This window comes from Haematobia irritans, chromosome 2 (genome assembly GCF_050003625.1).
Source record: "Haematobia irritans isolate KBUSLIRL chromosome 2, ASM5000362v1, whole genome shotgun sequence".
Taxonomy (NCBI): Eukaryota; Metazoa; Arthropoda; class Insecta; order Diptera; family Muscidae; genus Haematobia; species Haematobia irritans.
Genome location: NC_134398.1, coordinates 224460784 through 224476677, shown reverse-complemented (window position 1 = coordinate 224476677; position 15894 = coordinate 224460784). Strand labels below are relative to the sequence as shown.

Sequence of the window (15894 nt, the reverse complement as noted above, 5' to 3'; positions counted from 1 at the left end):
AGGTCATCTTCATAAATATTTAAATGTTCACAGTTTATAATTAATTCTGGCAAATGGTAATAACATTAACATAAATCTATGTCAAAATTTATTTGAAGTCTTTCAAGACATGTGGAACCATTTACATATAGTATGTTTGTATTATATATTTTAATGGTCATAAATAAAACAAGTATATACGGCCGAAAGTTCGACCAGGCAGAATTTCATGTACCCTCCACCATGTATTGCGTACAAAGTTCTACTAAAAGACTGTCATCTACAATCGAATTACTTGGTCTGTGGCAGTGCTGCCGCTAATGAAAAATTGAGTGAAGTAGATTTTGGAAAAAAGTGGAGTAGATTGAATAAAATTGAAGTAGCATACATTTTTGAAAACAAAACAATAGAATTTATTTTATTATACCCTCCACCATAGGATGGGGGTATATTAACTTTGTCATTCCGTTTGTAACACATCGAAATATTGCTCTAAGGCCCCATAAAGTATATATATTTTGGGTCGTGGTAAAATTCTGTGTCGATCTGAGCATGTCCGTCCGTCTGTTGAAATCACGCTAACTTCCGAACGAAAGAAGCTATCATCTTGAAACTTGGCACAAGTACTTGTTATTGATGTAGGTCGGATGGTATTGCAAATGGGCCATATCGGTCCACTTTTACGTATAGCCCCCATATAAACGAGAAGCAAATTTCATCCGATCCAGCTGAAATTTGGTACATGGTGTAAGTATATGGTCTCTAACAACTATGCAAAAATTGGTCCACATCGGTTAATAATTCAATGATTAAAATCGCTATGTTCATCGTAATTAAAGGAATAGGAAAAACAATTATGTAATATGGGGAAAAATTTTAAGATATGAAGCAGAACAAAAAGTGAAGCAGATTTTTGGAAGAAGGAGTGACGAAGTAAATTTTGTGAAAATGAAGCAAAATACTTCGATTGAAGTAGTAGCGGCAGCACTGGTCTGTGGTAATAGTTGTCGATGGCAAGGTATTTTAAATCTTCTTATGTAACAGGTTGGCTGATAAGTCCCCGGTTTAACAAAGAAAAACCCATTTTTTTTGTCAAAATTCGTTTTTATTATTCAACATAGTTCCCTTCAAGAGCGATACAACGATTATAACGACCTTCCAATGTTTTGATACCATTTTGGTCGTACTCCTTCGGTTTTGCCTCAAAATAGGCCTCAGTTTCCGCGATCACCTCTTCATTGCAGCCAAATTTTTCCCTGCGAGCATCCTTTCGAGGTCTGAGAACAAGAAAAAGTCGCTGGGGGCCAGATCTGGAGAATACGGTGGGTGGGGAAGCAATTCGAAGCCCAATTCATGAATTTTTGCCATCGTTCTCAATGAATTGTGGCACGGTGCGTTGTCTTGGTGGAACAACACTTTTTTCTTCTTCATATGGGGCCGTTTTGCCACGATTTCAACCTTCAAACGCTCCAATAACGCCATATAATAGTCACTGTTGATGGTTTTTCCCTTCTCAAGATAATCGATAAAAATTATTCCATGCGCATCCCAAAAAACAGAGGCCATTACTTTGCCAGCGGACTTTTGAGTCTTTCCACGCTTCGGAGACGGTTCACCGGACGCTGTCCACTCAGCCGACTGTCGATTGGACTCAGGAGTGTAGTGATGGAGCCATGTTTCATCCATTGTCACATATCGACGGAAAAACTCGGGTGTATTACGAGTTAACAGCTGCAAACACTGCTCAGAATCATCAACACGTTGTTGTTTTTGGTCAAATGTGAGCTCGCGCGGCACCCATTTTGCACAGAGCTTCCGCATATCCCAATATTGATGAATGATATGACCAACACGTTCCTTTGATATCTTTATGGCCTCTGCTATCTCGATCAACTTCATTTTACGGTCATTCAAAATCATTTTGTGGATTTTTTTGATGTTTTCGTCGGTAACCACCTCTTTCGGGCGTCCACTGCGTTCACCATCCTCCGTGTTCATTTCACCACGCTTGAATTTTGCATACCAATCAATTATTGTTGATTTCCCTGGGGCAGAGTCCGGAAACTCATTATCAAACCAAGTGTTTGCTTCCACCGTATTTTTCCCTTCAGAAAAGAGTATTTTATCAAAACACGAAATTCCTTTTTTTCCACAATAACAAAAGTTGCTTCACAAAAGACGGTCTATCACACGAACTAATTGACTTACAGACGTCAAATGTTGACACGAATCATTTGAAGGTTGGTACTATATAAAAATAATATGCATTTAATACTAGCGACGCCATCTATGTGTCAGGCCGGGGACTTATCAGCCAACCTGTTAGTGTTTATGTTAAAAAAATGAATGCATAGAGAGAACAATAAGATAATAAAGGAATGTTTCAAATACAATAAAAACACGTTTAGAAAGGAGTTATGTGCAATATTGGATTTAGAAATGCAAAATAATAGATATGAATGTCCTACTATGCTAGATAGATGATGTCTTGAAAATACAGTATCCTCATGCAATATTTATAAAAGAACAAGAAATATGTATAAAGCGAAAATAATAAATACTAGAAATAATTATATAAACCACAAAATAAATGCGAGCGAAATATCAGAAACAAATGTGGAAGGAAGATTTGGTACTAAGAAATGAGAAATGTGCAATAGAGACTGTGATATTTAACCAAATAGAGTATAAGGACAGCAAAATGATAGCGAATAAATTCAACGAGTATTATGTAAATAGTATTCGAATGATAAGATATGAAATAAGGGTGGTTAAAATTTCAAGGGCCGATGTTTAAAAGGCTAAAGTGGCAGCCCAATTAAGATTCAGGCTCACTTAGACTATTCAGTCCATTGTGATACCGATGTTGATTTTGAATAAAACACAAACTGTTTAGGAAATTATTGTAATTTTATTTTATTATGATATATTGGTATTACTCAATTATGTATGGAACAAAATATCGGCCAAATGGGCGCCGCGACCTCGGTGGCACACCTTCATCCGATGGTCCAAATTTTCGATGACGCTGAGGCATAATGGATGTTCTATGCCGTTAATGTGCCGAATTATCTCATCCTTTAGCTCTTAAATTGTTGTTGGCTTATCGACTTACACCTTTTCTTTCAAATAACCCCAAAGAAAAAAGTCCAACGGTGTCAAATCACATGATCTTGGCGGCCAATTGACATCGCCATTACGTGAGATAACACGGCCATTGAATTTGTTGCGCAAAAGAGCCATTGTTTCGTTAGCTGTGTGGCAAGTGGCACCGTCCTGCTGAAACCACATATCGTCCACATCCATATCTTCCAATTCGGGCCATAAAAAGTTCGTTATCATCTCACGATAGCGAACACCATTCACAGTAACTGTCTGACCGGCCTCATTTTGGACAAAAATACGGCCCGATGATGTCGCCAGCCCATAAACCGCACCAAACAGTCACTCTTCGTGGGTGCATTGGTTTTTCGACAATCACTCTTGGATTCTCATTCGCCCAAATGTGGCAATTCTGTTTATTGACGAATCCACTGAGGTGAAAATGTGCCTCATCACTGAAGATGATTTTTTTCGAAAATTGATCATCCACTGTTGCCATTTCTTGGAACCATTCTGCCCATTCACGATGTCCATGGTTCAAATTAAGTAAGTCTGAAATAGAGAAATGTCAAATAAAATTCGGAAAAAAACTTGGCGTTTAGGTGTGGTTCACATTCAACATCGGCCCTTACAATTTAACCACCCTTTATAATAATATAATAATACTTTAAATAAATATAAAAAAGAGGCACATTAAATACTTTAGTACTGGATTGGTTTATTTAGAGGAACCTATAAATAATTATGAACCGATAGTACACAGAAAAAGTAGCTCGTATTTTATAACAAATTTTGAACTTGAATTTAGTTTATCACACTTCTACGCAATTAGTTAAAATTTCAAAAATTTTATGAAAATCTCGTAAAAATGATTATTTTGAATTCTTTTGCAGTTCATACCACAACTTAAAATTTAAACATTTTACTTAAAGTGATATACCCTGATATAGTTTGAAAATACAAAGATTTGGTCAGTTTGTCGTGACAGTAACGAAATTTGTACTTACACATATTACAAAAATGTTTTCATACCAATCAGTTTAATTTTATAAAAATTAATGATTGTTTTTCTTAAATGGTAGTAAAAATGACCATAATTTGACCCTTAAGACAGTTTTACGAGATTTTCATAAAAGTTTTAAAATTAGGACTAACTAGGTAGAAGTGCGATAAACTAAAGCTCAAAACTTGTCATAATTTATGAGCTATTTTTGTTCTGTGTAATAAAGTTTTGCATGGCAGTTAGAGAGTCAAATTTCAACTGACTACCAAACTAGATATAAGTTACATGGCGTTTGAAGTATCTTCCAGGATGAAATTTCGGCTAAAGCACTCGTCGATGAGGTCATTGTCGCTATGAGTCGCTGTTGATGAGGCCATTATTATACCAGCTTCTTTGTCGACAGTCAAGCAGCTATAAAGGCCTTGGGAAATGCAGACATATGGTCTGAGGTAGTCAGCAGCTGTCATAGAGAGCTTAGGGTTCTCACTTATAATTTGTGCTGGGTACCTGGAATGAATAATTTGCCATGGCGTAGTCGTCATTATCTGCAGACTTTGAAATTCCCATGATATTATATCAAACTCACATTTACTGGTATATTACTTTCGGTTTTGGCAAACAAACTGAAGCTTTGAGACGACAATCGTTGCTGCTTTTATAGTGCCTTTCGATACTGGGAATTTCGATATCGCCATGGACATGGTTTGGGTATATTTCGCACAGAGTTGGAGATAATTTTGTGTCACTAAAGAGTCTAGGTTAGGTTAGGTATAGTGGCAGCCCGGCTCACTTAGACTATTCAGTCCATTGAGATACCATAGTGGTGAACTTCTCTCTTATCACTGAGTGCTGCTCGATTCTATGAAACCCTCAGAAATGTCACCAGCATTACTGCGGTGGGATAATCCACCGCTGAAAAACTTTTTGGTGTTTGGTCGAAACTGGGTTTGAACCCACGACCCTGTGTATGCAAGGCGGGCATGCTAACCATTGCACCACGGTGGCTCCTAAAGAGCCTATGGTAGTGATAATGTTGGCAGGGAGTATAGACTTGACTTATAATTTGTAAAAATGCACTTCACAGAAAAGCGTGAATTTGAAATAAAATTAAATACTTATTTGTGTTTCTCATAATGATGAGATTGAATGAAAGGGTACAAAATCTGAGAGCAAATGTTTATTTAAAAGGTATGAAAATCCAAAACCAAAAAGCGATTTAATTTCAAATCGTTTTCTTTCTAAAGGTTGAGTTACATAGCACGCGTTAATCCGTGCATTGATGGAAGGGTTGATATTTTTCAGTTTGAATCACTCTAACAAAACGGTTGCATTCAAAGAGAAAATTCAACTCTTCAATCAACCGACGCATGGTATATAACTCAACCTTAAGAAAAAATTAAAACATATGCCTTGAGTAATTGAAATTCTGGTATTTGCGGCAAATTTTGTGAAAGATTCGGGACACTTCCTGGAGACGAAATTCCGGAGCAATCTAGGCGAATCCCGGCAATCTGGCAAGCCTAATTGTACCACCGGCAGAGAGAATAAAAATACAAGAGGACGAAAAAGTGAAGCGAAACTGCGTCAGTAGTTGGCAAAATTTCTCTAATATCATGCAGTTTTTGTCGGCGCTTCTCTCAAATATCATACAGTTTGCGTCGGCGTCACCCAGTTCAATTCTCTGTCGGCTTTACGAAAAGTAAGGATAATAGAATTTAGAACCTACTTTGTAATAACAAATGTTCTTTTATATAAATCTTTTCATTCTATTAATTTTTTTGACAGACAATTTGAAATTATAACTGCCGATGCCTTTATAAAGGATTTATCAAAACAGCGCCTCGACCGCAACGTTGGTAATACCAAAGCTGCAGGCATTGTGCGACATCTATATGGTTGGCATTTGTTGTTTTTGTAGAAGAGCGCTTTTCGTTCTCTTGTATTTTTATTCTCTCTGCCAACGGTGGAGTTGCCATAACAACGTCTAACGATTATTTTAAGACTTCATGGAAGAAAAATGAGTGCCGTTCATGAAATCGTGAACATTTCGTTTTGATTTTTTGTGAACGTTTCCGTTTCATTTTGTCACCTTCCGTTCACGATTGTGAAACACATTTTTTTCTGTTAGTGAATCAACTTTAAGGTAGACGGATGTTTTGAACTTTGTGAGCGACTTTAAAGAATAAGTTGGAAAAATTTACTACTCCAAAAGGCTCCGGAAGTGAAATCTCGGGATCGGTTTATATTGGAGCTATATATAATTATGAACCGATGTAGACCATTTTTTCAATGCTTGTTAGAGGGTTGTCTCTATCTCACGATAGGTAACATGACGATCTTGCAATATCAGTTAGCGCACAGCATCAATGCTTTCCGGACCAACAATTGATTTGGACGACCTTCAAGAAATTTGTCTTGGAGTGAACTACGAACTCGGTTTACGGAACTACATCGCCAAAAATTGAACTTAGTTCAATGATGCACTGTTGTTGATTTAATCCACGTCGAAATTTGTAAAAAATAATCGCAAGAAAATATTCTCGATTTAATTCCATTTTGTGGGCAAGATGAATCTTCTAAGTTGCTGTTGTATAGTTCTGGATGGAACTAGTTAATTGGAACTAATGATTTTAAGGAACTGGGGAAACTAGTTCCAACTCTTTCGATCTTTTAGTTCCAAAGTTCATTTTCTTTTTGAGCATAATACTGTGCTCTCGTAAAATTTTTTTGCAATCCTAATGGACATTTCTGCCAGAAAAAAACTCCCAATAGGTTTCCATGGCTTGTGAAATGATTTATAGATTTGTTTATTACGCTTTATGAAGACCTTTCTTTAGTTTATAAACTCCCCAGCAAAAAAATTTGGAAGTTCATCCAAAGGCACAACTTTACAAGCACTTCCAGAAGATGCACTCCCAATGATGTTCTTTATTTTAACTACCCAAGAAGTTCTTTTAATTCAATTTTTTATAACTTGTTTTTTTTTCATACTTTAATGGGTAATTTTAACTTTTTTGCTTCAAATAGGTTAAAAACAGACTAAGAATTCATGAAATGGTACAAATCATTTAAATTTTATCGAAAAAAATGCTAAATCCAATCTGAAATAATTGTGCATTTTTGAAAATGTTTCAGGTAAAACGTTTCCGACAAGCGTTAGAATCCATTAAAAATTATTATTTATTTGACAAAATATCACAGAATTTTTTAATTTAAATCCAAAACATTGAATTCGGATCACACCTAAAGAAGTGATGCAAATTCAGTGCAACGGCTGTTGAAAGGTAGGAATTCCGTCCTATGACAAGAAGCGATGAATTTAACACTTTCGGATACAAAAAGAACATTTTCATTACTTTTTTGGCGATGCTTTTTTTGCTGGGTCTAAGCAGAAAATGAGGGGCACTGATATGGGAAACGAAATTGAAAAAGGAACTAGTATCTATTGCGGAACGGAACTAAAAAGAGTGATCACTTAAATGAATTATAATTCAGAACTCTACTGTAAACAAAACAAATAGCACTCGCATATCAAAACGTTCTGAGAACGTATAACCTTAAAAATATCAAACTTTACGATAGAGCTGTCAGTTGTGGGATTGCAACATTAGAGTTGCCCAATCCCGAAATATATATACCAAAAAGTGGACCGATATGGTCCATTTTCGATACCATCTGACCTCAATCAATAACAGTTACTTGTGGCAAGATCGATAGATTGTTTCTTTCGGACATTAGCGTAATTTTAGCAGAAAGATTGACGGACATTGCTACTACGACCTAAAATATTTACCTATAATATACAATGTTAGTATACCTCCCATTTTATGGTGGAGGGTATAAAAAACGTGTTTTAAAATAAAGATTACATAGGCTGTATTATTAAGAACCTCCCATTTAAATATATGTATAAATTTCGTTGATTAAATGTAACACAAATGATAAAAAATTTAAAAAAAAAAATAATAAAGGGTTACAAAATAGAACGAGACACAAATCTATCAACACGTGAACAAAAGTTGGCACTGGTACAACTAAACAAAAGTTGGCACTGGTACAACAAAGTTGGCACTGGTACAACTAAACCACTGAATATATTTCTTCAAAACATTCAAACGTATATCTTTATTTAGTCAAAATTGTGTATGGTTTTAAAAGATGGAGGGGCCTTTCGAGATTTACTCAGAATTTTAATAAGATCAAGGGTATAATATTTAATCAAGAACACCTATTTGTGTTTAACATTTTGTTTTAATTGCAAATACCTATTAATAGAAATGCATATTAATAGAGGAGGTTTATATATTATAATTAATTCCTCAACGCATGAACCAGTTTCTAGAACTACATACATACATCTGTGACAAAGTCCAATAAAAATAAGTTGGGAAATCCATGTGCATAGTAGCAGCAATAAAAAATAAAATTGTTTGTTAAACACAAGCTATAAAAGAATCCCGGCACATATGCATCCATCATCATTATTGACAATTTAGAAAAAAAAAACGAGTCTATAATTAAATATCTCGACTTTGTGCCTAGTTACGGTATTTGAACATGAAATTCGTTCTAACGAATAAAGCATTGATTCTTTCAACTTTATTGCATACATGAATGAATGAGTGAACATTGGTTTAGTAACGATCTTAGAATTAACCTTCACACACTTTATGTCCCCCAAAGCGTGACGGAGTTGTGCTATTGCAATTTTGGTTTACTGGCATGCCATGTCGTGAAACAATGCTGTAACTTTAGTTTAAGCTTCAACTGCAAACTTAGACCACAACATTTGATGAAGTTTATTGATTCTTTAGCAAGCTATACATGTTTTTTTTTATAACAATTTTAAGTGTTATTGAATAATCATCATTTGCTTAACCATAATATACATAATAAATGTACACAAGTACATTTATTATGTTTAGCTTTAGAACTAAGAAATAGCTAATGCCATCCGTTGGGCGCCAGGTTTTGTATGGGGCTTTATTTTACAAGGATTTAAGGCACAGTTGTAGCATAGTGTTTTTAAAGAACCGATATTAATTGTTAGTGTCAAGGAGTGAATCCATAAAAGGGTTATTATGCATGACAATAATAGATCTTGACAAGAAAAGATGCTAAAAATGTATGGTAGACACAGCAAAAAAAACTGCTAAAACAGCAAAATTTCATGTGAAAAGTATTCACAAACAACCTGTAAAACAATGTTAAAAGATCAAGCTTTGTAGTTGCTCAAACATAGAATTTTTATCTAATTAAGGCAAAAAATCAAACGAAATGTTTGCCAATTGCATTTATGAAAAATATAATAGCAGATATGGAATACGATCACCCCAAACCTGTTTCAAGAGTAAAATATTATTTTTGGACGGAGAACATGAGAGAATACTCTTTTCTCGGCAAACACACACTGAAAAAACAGTGAACCCTTTTCCATTGCAAAATGAACTAAACTGTAGTAATATTGACCATGATTTAGCCCTTAAGATTTTTTTCAACTTGTCTAGTTTATAATTCTCTTAAATTTTAGTTCATCTATAACATTGTATTTTAGTTCATTTTTACAACACCATAAGATTTATATACCCCTACCAAGTTAAAAAGTCAGTATTATTTTGTTTTACTTGCTTATTTTGTGGGAAACCCGATAATAAAAATTGGTTAACAGTCTCTTAACAATGTCGACGACTAAACTATAAATAAATCAATCATTTCACAGTACAGAGAAATAAAATAATTAAAGGAACAACAAACGGTCTTACAATTATGAAAATGTTCATACATTAAAATTAAACTTTCTTTAAGCAAAAGTACTTTATTATAAAAATTTATGATGAAAGTTCTTAATACAATGTTTTTTGTGAATAAAAATTATGACCACGTGGAACAGAGAGTAGTTCATTTGAACCCGCTGTTTGGACATTTTGACTTATCCTTTTTTTATTCATCGTAGGTAATTTTTTCACATACCTTGCTGGAAAAAAATGGAAACAATAATGAAGATTGTTAAAAATTAACACCATGTAATGAAATATAATTTTAATTCTTCATTTTAGCTTGTAACTTACCATATTTGGGGGCATTTTATCGAATGGTGTAAGGAATTCAACTTTTCTTTGGAAAACGTATCTCATGAATTGGTACCTGAAACAATTAGAGAAATAATGAAGTATTCTATATAAACTCATAAAACTGTGTTGTTATCGATGTGAAGGATATAATAAAATAAATATTCTAGTGGAAAGAAAGCCAGAGTTTTAATATAAAACTTACCAATTCTCTATTAAATTGTACGCTGAGGGGAAATATAAAAAGTTGTCCAAATTTATTTTGGGCTATTCTGAAATTAAATATTTATTTTTTACATTAAATAAAATTATTAAATAGGTTTCCAAAAAATCTAATGAAAAAAATAATATTATGCATAAAAAAACAAATATTCTGGATAAAAGAAAGTTAAAGAATCCTTACCAATTCACTATTAAATTACAAGCAAAGGAGTACTAACATTTTTTTCAAATTTTTAAGGGGTTATTCTGAAATTAAATATTTGTTTTTTTACATTAAAATATTACATTGGTTTCCAAAAAAAATGATTAAAGAAATACTAAAATAAGGTATTAAAAACCTATAATTTTGATGATAAAAAGGTCATAAAAACGTAAATATTCTAGTTGAAAGAAAGCCAAATTTTAAAAGAAAACTTACCAATTCTCTATTTTCGAACCCATCTGGAGTTGCTCTGAAATTAAATATTGCTTTTACAACAAAGAAAAACATTAAACTGGTTTCCAAAAAAAAAATAATTAACAAATAATAATATACATAAAAAATATTATTTTTAAAAGAAAGCCATATTAAAAAAACAATACTTACCAATTTATGGCTAAACTATACGCTGAGATATAACAAAAATTTTCCAAATTCATCTGGAATTGAATATTAATTTTTTACATTGAATAATAAAAATTTCAATACACTTTCAATTTCAACAATAACTTTTCTCGAAACTACCGATAAAATATTAATAACTTTCATTTAAAAGGTTTAATAAACAAACACCAATATATGTCTCAAAATTCCAAAATATTCCATGCCTTTATATTCCCTTGTTGCATACCTGCTTAAAAGATGCAAAAACCCACGCCAACGCCAACTGTACAACTGAAGCATGCCAAACAAAACCAAGCAAAGCCAAAACATTCCTACAACAACAAAAACACATGTGTCTTTATTGAAAACAACACCTCATCCAGCCAATAAACCATCCAAGAATAGCAAACACACACACAAACCACTAAGTGAACCAAAATAAAAACAACCCCACGCTCATGTATACACAACAAAACTCAAGTAACATCATCTTTACATTAATCACATTCCACTATGCCGATAAAGATCTCTGTACTACTATGCATTAGTTCATCGCGAAACGTTTAACTTAAAATTTGCAAAATTTTCATGAAATGTTATCTACCATTTTTGACGAAAATGTCTATAAATTTAATTACATGTGAACTAAAAATATTTCATTGGGTAATTTTTTACCAACAATTATTAACTATAGGAATTGTCAGTAAGAAATTCCTATCCACTTTCAAGTTCTTTTTTCGTAAAAAAATATTTTCTCATACAAAAAAATCTTATAGTAAATTGCACTTATTATTTAGAAAATACTTTACATTTCACAAGTAGTTTTATAGCATGACAAACGAATTTTTAACTACCAGTTAAGAATTTTCTTAAGGAAATTTCCATCGTATTTTGTAGGCCATGAACTAAACGATTGCTACTTAGAATTTGTAAAATTTCCTTTCGAGTAGTTAATTTTCGTTGAAGATACGAAAAATGAACTAAAATTCTGCAAAAATTCTTGTAATAAATTATTGTAAAAATCTTCTTAAATTTACGAGACACTTTTTTTTCTGGGCATATATTTTTTTTCCTTGTCAAGAGCCTATAAACTTTTCAATGAAATTGTTTTGTTCTTAAGGTGATTATTAAGTTCGCAAATTTTATTATAACTTGATGGGGAATAGCCCAAGCAAATTTTCACATAGTTTGTATTCCTTAAAATGAATTATTAAATGGATTATTAAAGAAAAGTAATCGTGAAAAAATGACGATTTTAGCGGCTACGCTCGAACTTAATACTCTCCTTTATAGTTAAGTGATTCGACTTAAAATTGGGTATCCTAGCATGAAAGAAAATTTTGTTTGACTAAGATCAACTTGGTTTTAATAATTCTGAAAAATTCTTTACAACAAATGAAATCATCTTTAAAGTCAATAAATTGTTTTTTTTTTTTCTATCTTTACTAAAAAGCAAAAAAGCATTTCAAAATATAAGATGGCTTTCAACACTTTATGGCTTTTTTTACTTGAAGCAAAGCACGTTTTCTCTTTCTAGTCAAGTCTGAATTTGGAAATTTAATGTCGTTATCATATTTTTAAAATACTTATATAGCATATGAAGACAAAGTTGAAAAAACTAATAAATTAAACTCTATTTCCTAGAATAAAATACGCAAACCTTAAATTTAAAAGAGAATTGTGTCTTAAATTTGTCCTTACTTCAATTCTGCGCTTAGAGTATTCAGTCCTATGTACACACTCAAAAAAAACTCGCTTCTGTAACATATACCCCAAACACATTTTGCTTCAAGCATATATATTTTCACGATTGGTCCAAACAAAATATTGTTTGTATTGTTCAAACATATTATGTTTCACCTTAGGCATATACTGGTAGGAAAAAATTTTAATGACATTTTCCTTGTGTATATATATTCTTAAGGTGCCAATTGGTTACTTCCATTCTTTTACTTGCCGCATACTCTCTAGGTCTCTCTTTCTAAAAACATATATGCTATTTCTGAATTAATATATGTTTGCATCCAAGCATATTATATTTACAAACATTTTATGTCCCAAATATAATATGTTCTAACATATTAACATATATGTCCCAAACATGTGATGCTAGTTTATGAACATTGTACGCTTGCACTTAAAAATATTGTGTTTAAAAATTTGAGTTCCAAACATATAATTTGTACACCCAAACATATGAAAAACAGTCTTTTTCGTCCTTGTAGTACCACAGTGATGATCAATTATCAATCCGATAACAAATAAACTTTAGCATATGCTCCATGTTGGGCGCTATTTAGATTCACAGAAAAAAAATCACAAAAATATTTCCAACTAATAAGTTGATTGAATTTGGAAATTTTTTCTATTATTTAATAAATTAATACAATTAACATTTTAATCAAGATAGAAGCATTAAGTTAACTAAATCAATGATTGAAAATTTTTAATTAAAAAATTTATGGATACAATTAATTTTTTAATCAATCTCGGAAGACTAAGTCAATTAAAAAAAGTGATGAAGTTTTTTTTTTAATTTTAAATAAAGATGTATTTCAAACAATCAATTTTAATCAAACTTATAACACAAAGTCAGTTAAAAAAGTAATTGAAAATACACACACCAAAATTTCACGAACATTTTTCCAATTAAAATTTTGATTGAGTTTTAAAAAATATTCAATTAAAAATTTAATTGATTCAAAAAAATTTTTAATTGAAACAAAAATCAATCACAAAAATAATAGTATCAATTAATTTTTTAATTGGATCAATTAACTTTTTAATTGACCTTCAATTAATTTTTTAATTGATACTATCGTTTCTGTGATTGAAGACATTTCAATTAAAAATTAATTGGATCAATTAATTTCGTGATTGAATCAGAAAATTTTTTTTTGTGTGTAGTTACGTTTTTATTCAAAAAATTAATTGAGTGTTACAATCAACATCATTTAAACTTTTAATTGAATCAATAGAAATTTGCTAATGAAATCAATTAATTTTTTAAGTATTTTAAAGTAGTTTTTATGCCCAATTCTATCATTTTTGTGATTGTAAACATTTCATTAAAAACTTATTTTGGATTAATTAATTGTTTGGTTTGTTTGTGTGAAAATATCGGCCTCATTTTGGAGATTCGTAGTCTAGCAGATTAATGTGATCGACTTTAGTTTATGCCCCACATTGGGCGCCAGTTTTTTTGGGGTGTGATATTACAATGCAAGACCTTGTTACAATTTAATCTGTTTAGACTTTATATTATGTTCCCAGGCTACTTTGAGTCCTATATATTTTTTTTTTGTTTTTGTTTCAGTTTCTTACGTTTTTTTTAATAAAGTATATACATTGAAACTTTTGTACATTTCTTTCCATATTTTTTTGGCAATTGTTTTTTTTTTTTTTTTTGAGTATGAGTAAATACCCCAATTGGGCTCCAGTTTTAAAATGGAATTCTGCATATCAGGGATTTAAAGCCTTGTTGTAGTATACTATTATTAATAATGATTAATTCGTTATTAAAGTGACTTAAACATTTGACTCACGTTGGGCGCCAGTTTTAAAATGAGGTTAGATAAAAAAGACTGACATTGGGACATAAAGTTCAGTTATAGCATAATATAATAACTACAGATTTTACCCAATATCCCTCCTGTTGGGCATCAGGACAGATATATTTATGATATAAATCTATTTTTTTAATTGTCTTATATTATTTTTTTGTCATGTATACTGATTCAATATATGTTTTTAGATCAATTTCGTTTTTTTATTAATACCGCAATCACTTCTTTATTATTAATTTATGCATGGTCTTCTAAACTTTTCTATATGTCTTTCACTAAAATTTATTATATATATTTTTTTTTATTTGGTATTTCTTTACAGTTTCTACTGCTAGCTCGTTTGGCATCACATGTGGTTATTGGCATTATATTTGGCTATTTGTACATAGATGTTGGCAATAAGGCCAATACAGTATTGGGCAACTATGTCTATCTCTATGGGTCAACTTTGCTTCTGGTCTATACTGGTAAAATGGCTGTGGTTCTAACATGTAAGTTTTTGTCTAGCATTGTCAAACAAAAATTAAAACTTGTTTTTCTAACCCGTTTCTACATACTAGGTCTTTTTATTAAATTTTGTAAAACTTATGTTTGAGAATTTACTTATTTGTGAATTAAAATTAAAACAAAAATGTCAACTGATTGTTTGCATTACTGTAGCCTTGCAGTACCTTATATAGGAAGTTGGGATTCAAATTTCCTTATTCATATTCGGTTTATATAAATTGGAATAGTACACTCAAAAAATTATACTTGGTTCGAGAGATTTTAACCTTCCTTTAAAGATTTTGATATTGATTCCGAGCCAAAGATGTGACTTCTGTAAAATAAATATGACTTCTGTCTAACTTTATTTATCGAATTTTCATTCTCTCGTAAAAAGCTATTCACGTAACATACAAACAAGTGCCTATTTAAAAATCCCAATTTAAACTGATAAATGTTTTCTTACTTAAAAAAAAAATAGATGCAAACTCATAGCCTACCCATAAAAAACTATCACCACATTTTTTCCAATTAAAATTTTAATTGAATTCTAAAAAAATTTTTTTAATTGAAATAAAAATCAATTACAGAAATTAATAGCATTAATTAATTTTTAATTGTATCAATTAATTGTTTAATTGAAATATTTTTTTTTCTGTATATATATTTTTTTTGTTTTCTGTGTATATTTGAAGCGTTTTTATCTTAAATGATTCGGTATTTCAATGAATTTAAGGACGATTTCATTAATTTAAAACTGTTTTTCTTCACTATAACGAAAATAATCCTTATTTAATTGTCCATAATTTTATGAAAAAATAATTTTGAAGCAATGATTATAAACTTTCTTTTCATTTTAAATTATTTTAAAGAATGTTGTCCTTA

The 15894-nt window shown here is 31.4% G+C and overlaps 1 protein-coding gene across 3 annotated transcripts in view; it reads left to right on the top strand.

Annotated features, from left to right (window-relative positions):
- Nucleotides 1–15894, top strand: part of LOC142227185 (ATP-binding cassette sub-family G member 1-like) — a 126676-nt gene that overhangs the window by 97202 nt on the left and 13580 nt on the right. For all 3 annotated transcript variants that reach the window (XM_075297589.1, XM_075297590.1, XM_075297588.1), the window contains exon 8: nucleotides 14846–15014. In XM_075297589.1, coding sequence (XP_075153704.1) covers nucleotides 14846–15014 — 169 coding nt within the window. The remainder of the gene's footprint in view (nucleotides 1–14845; nucleotides 15015–15894) is intronic.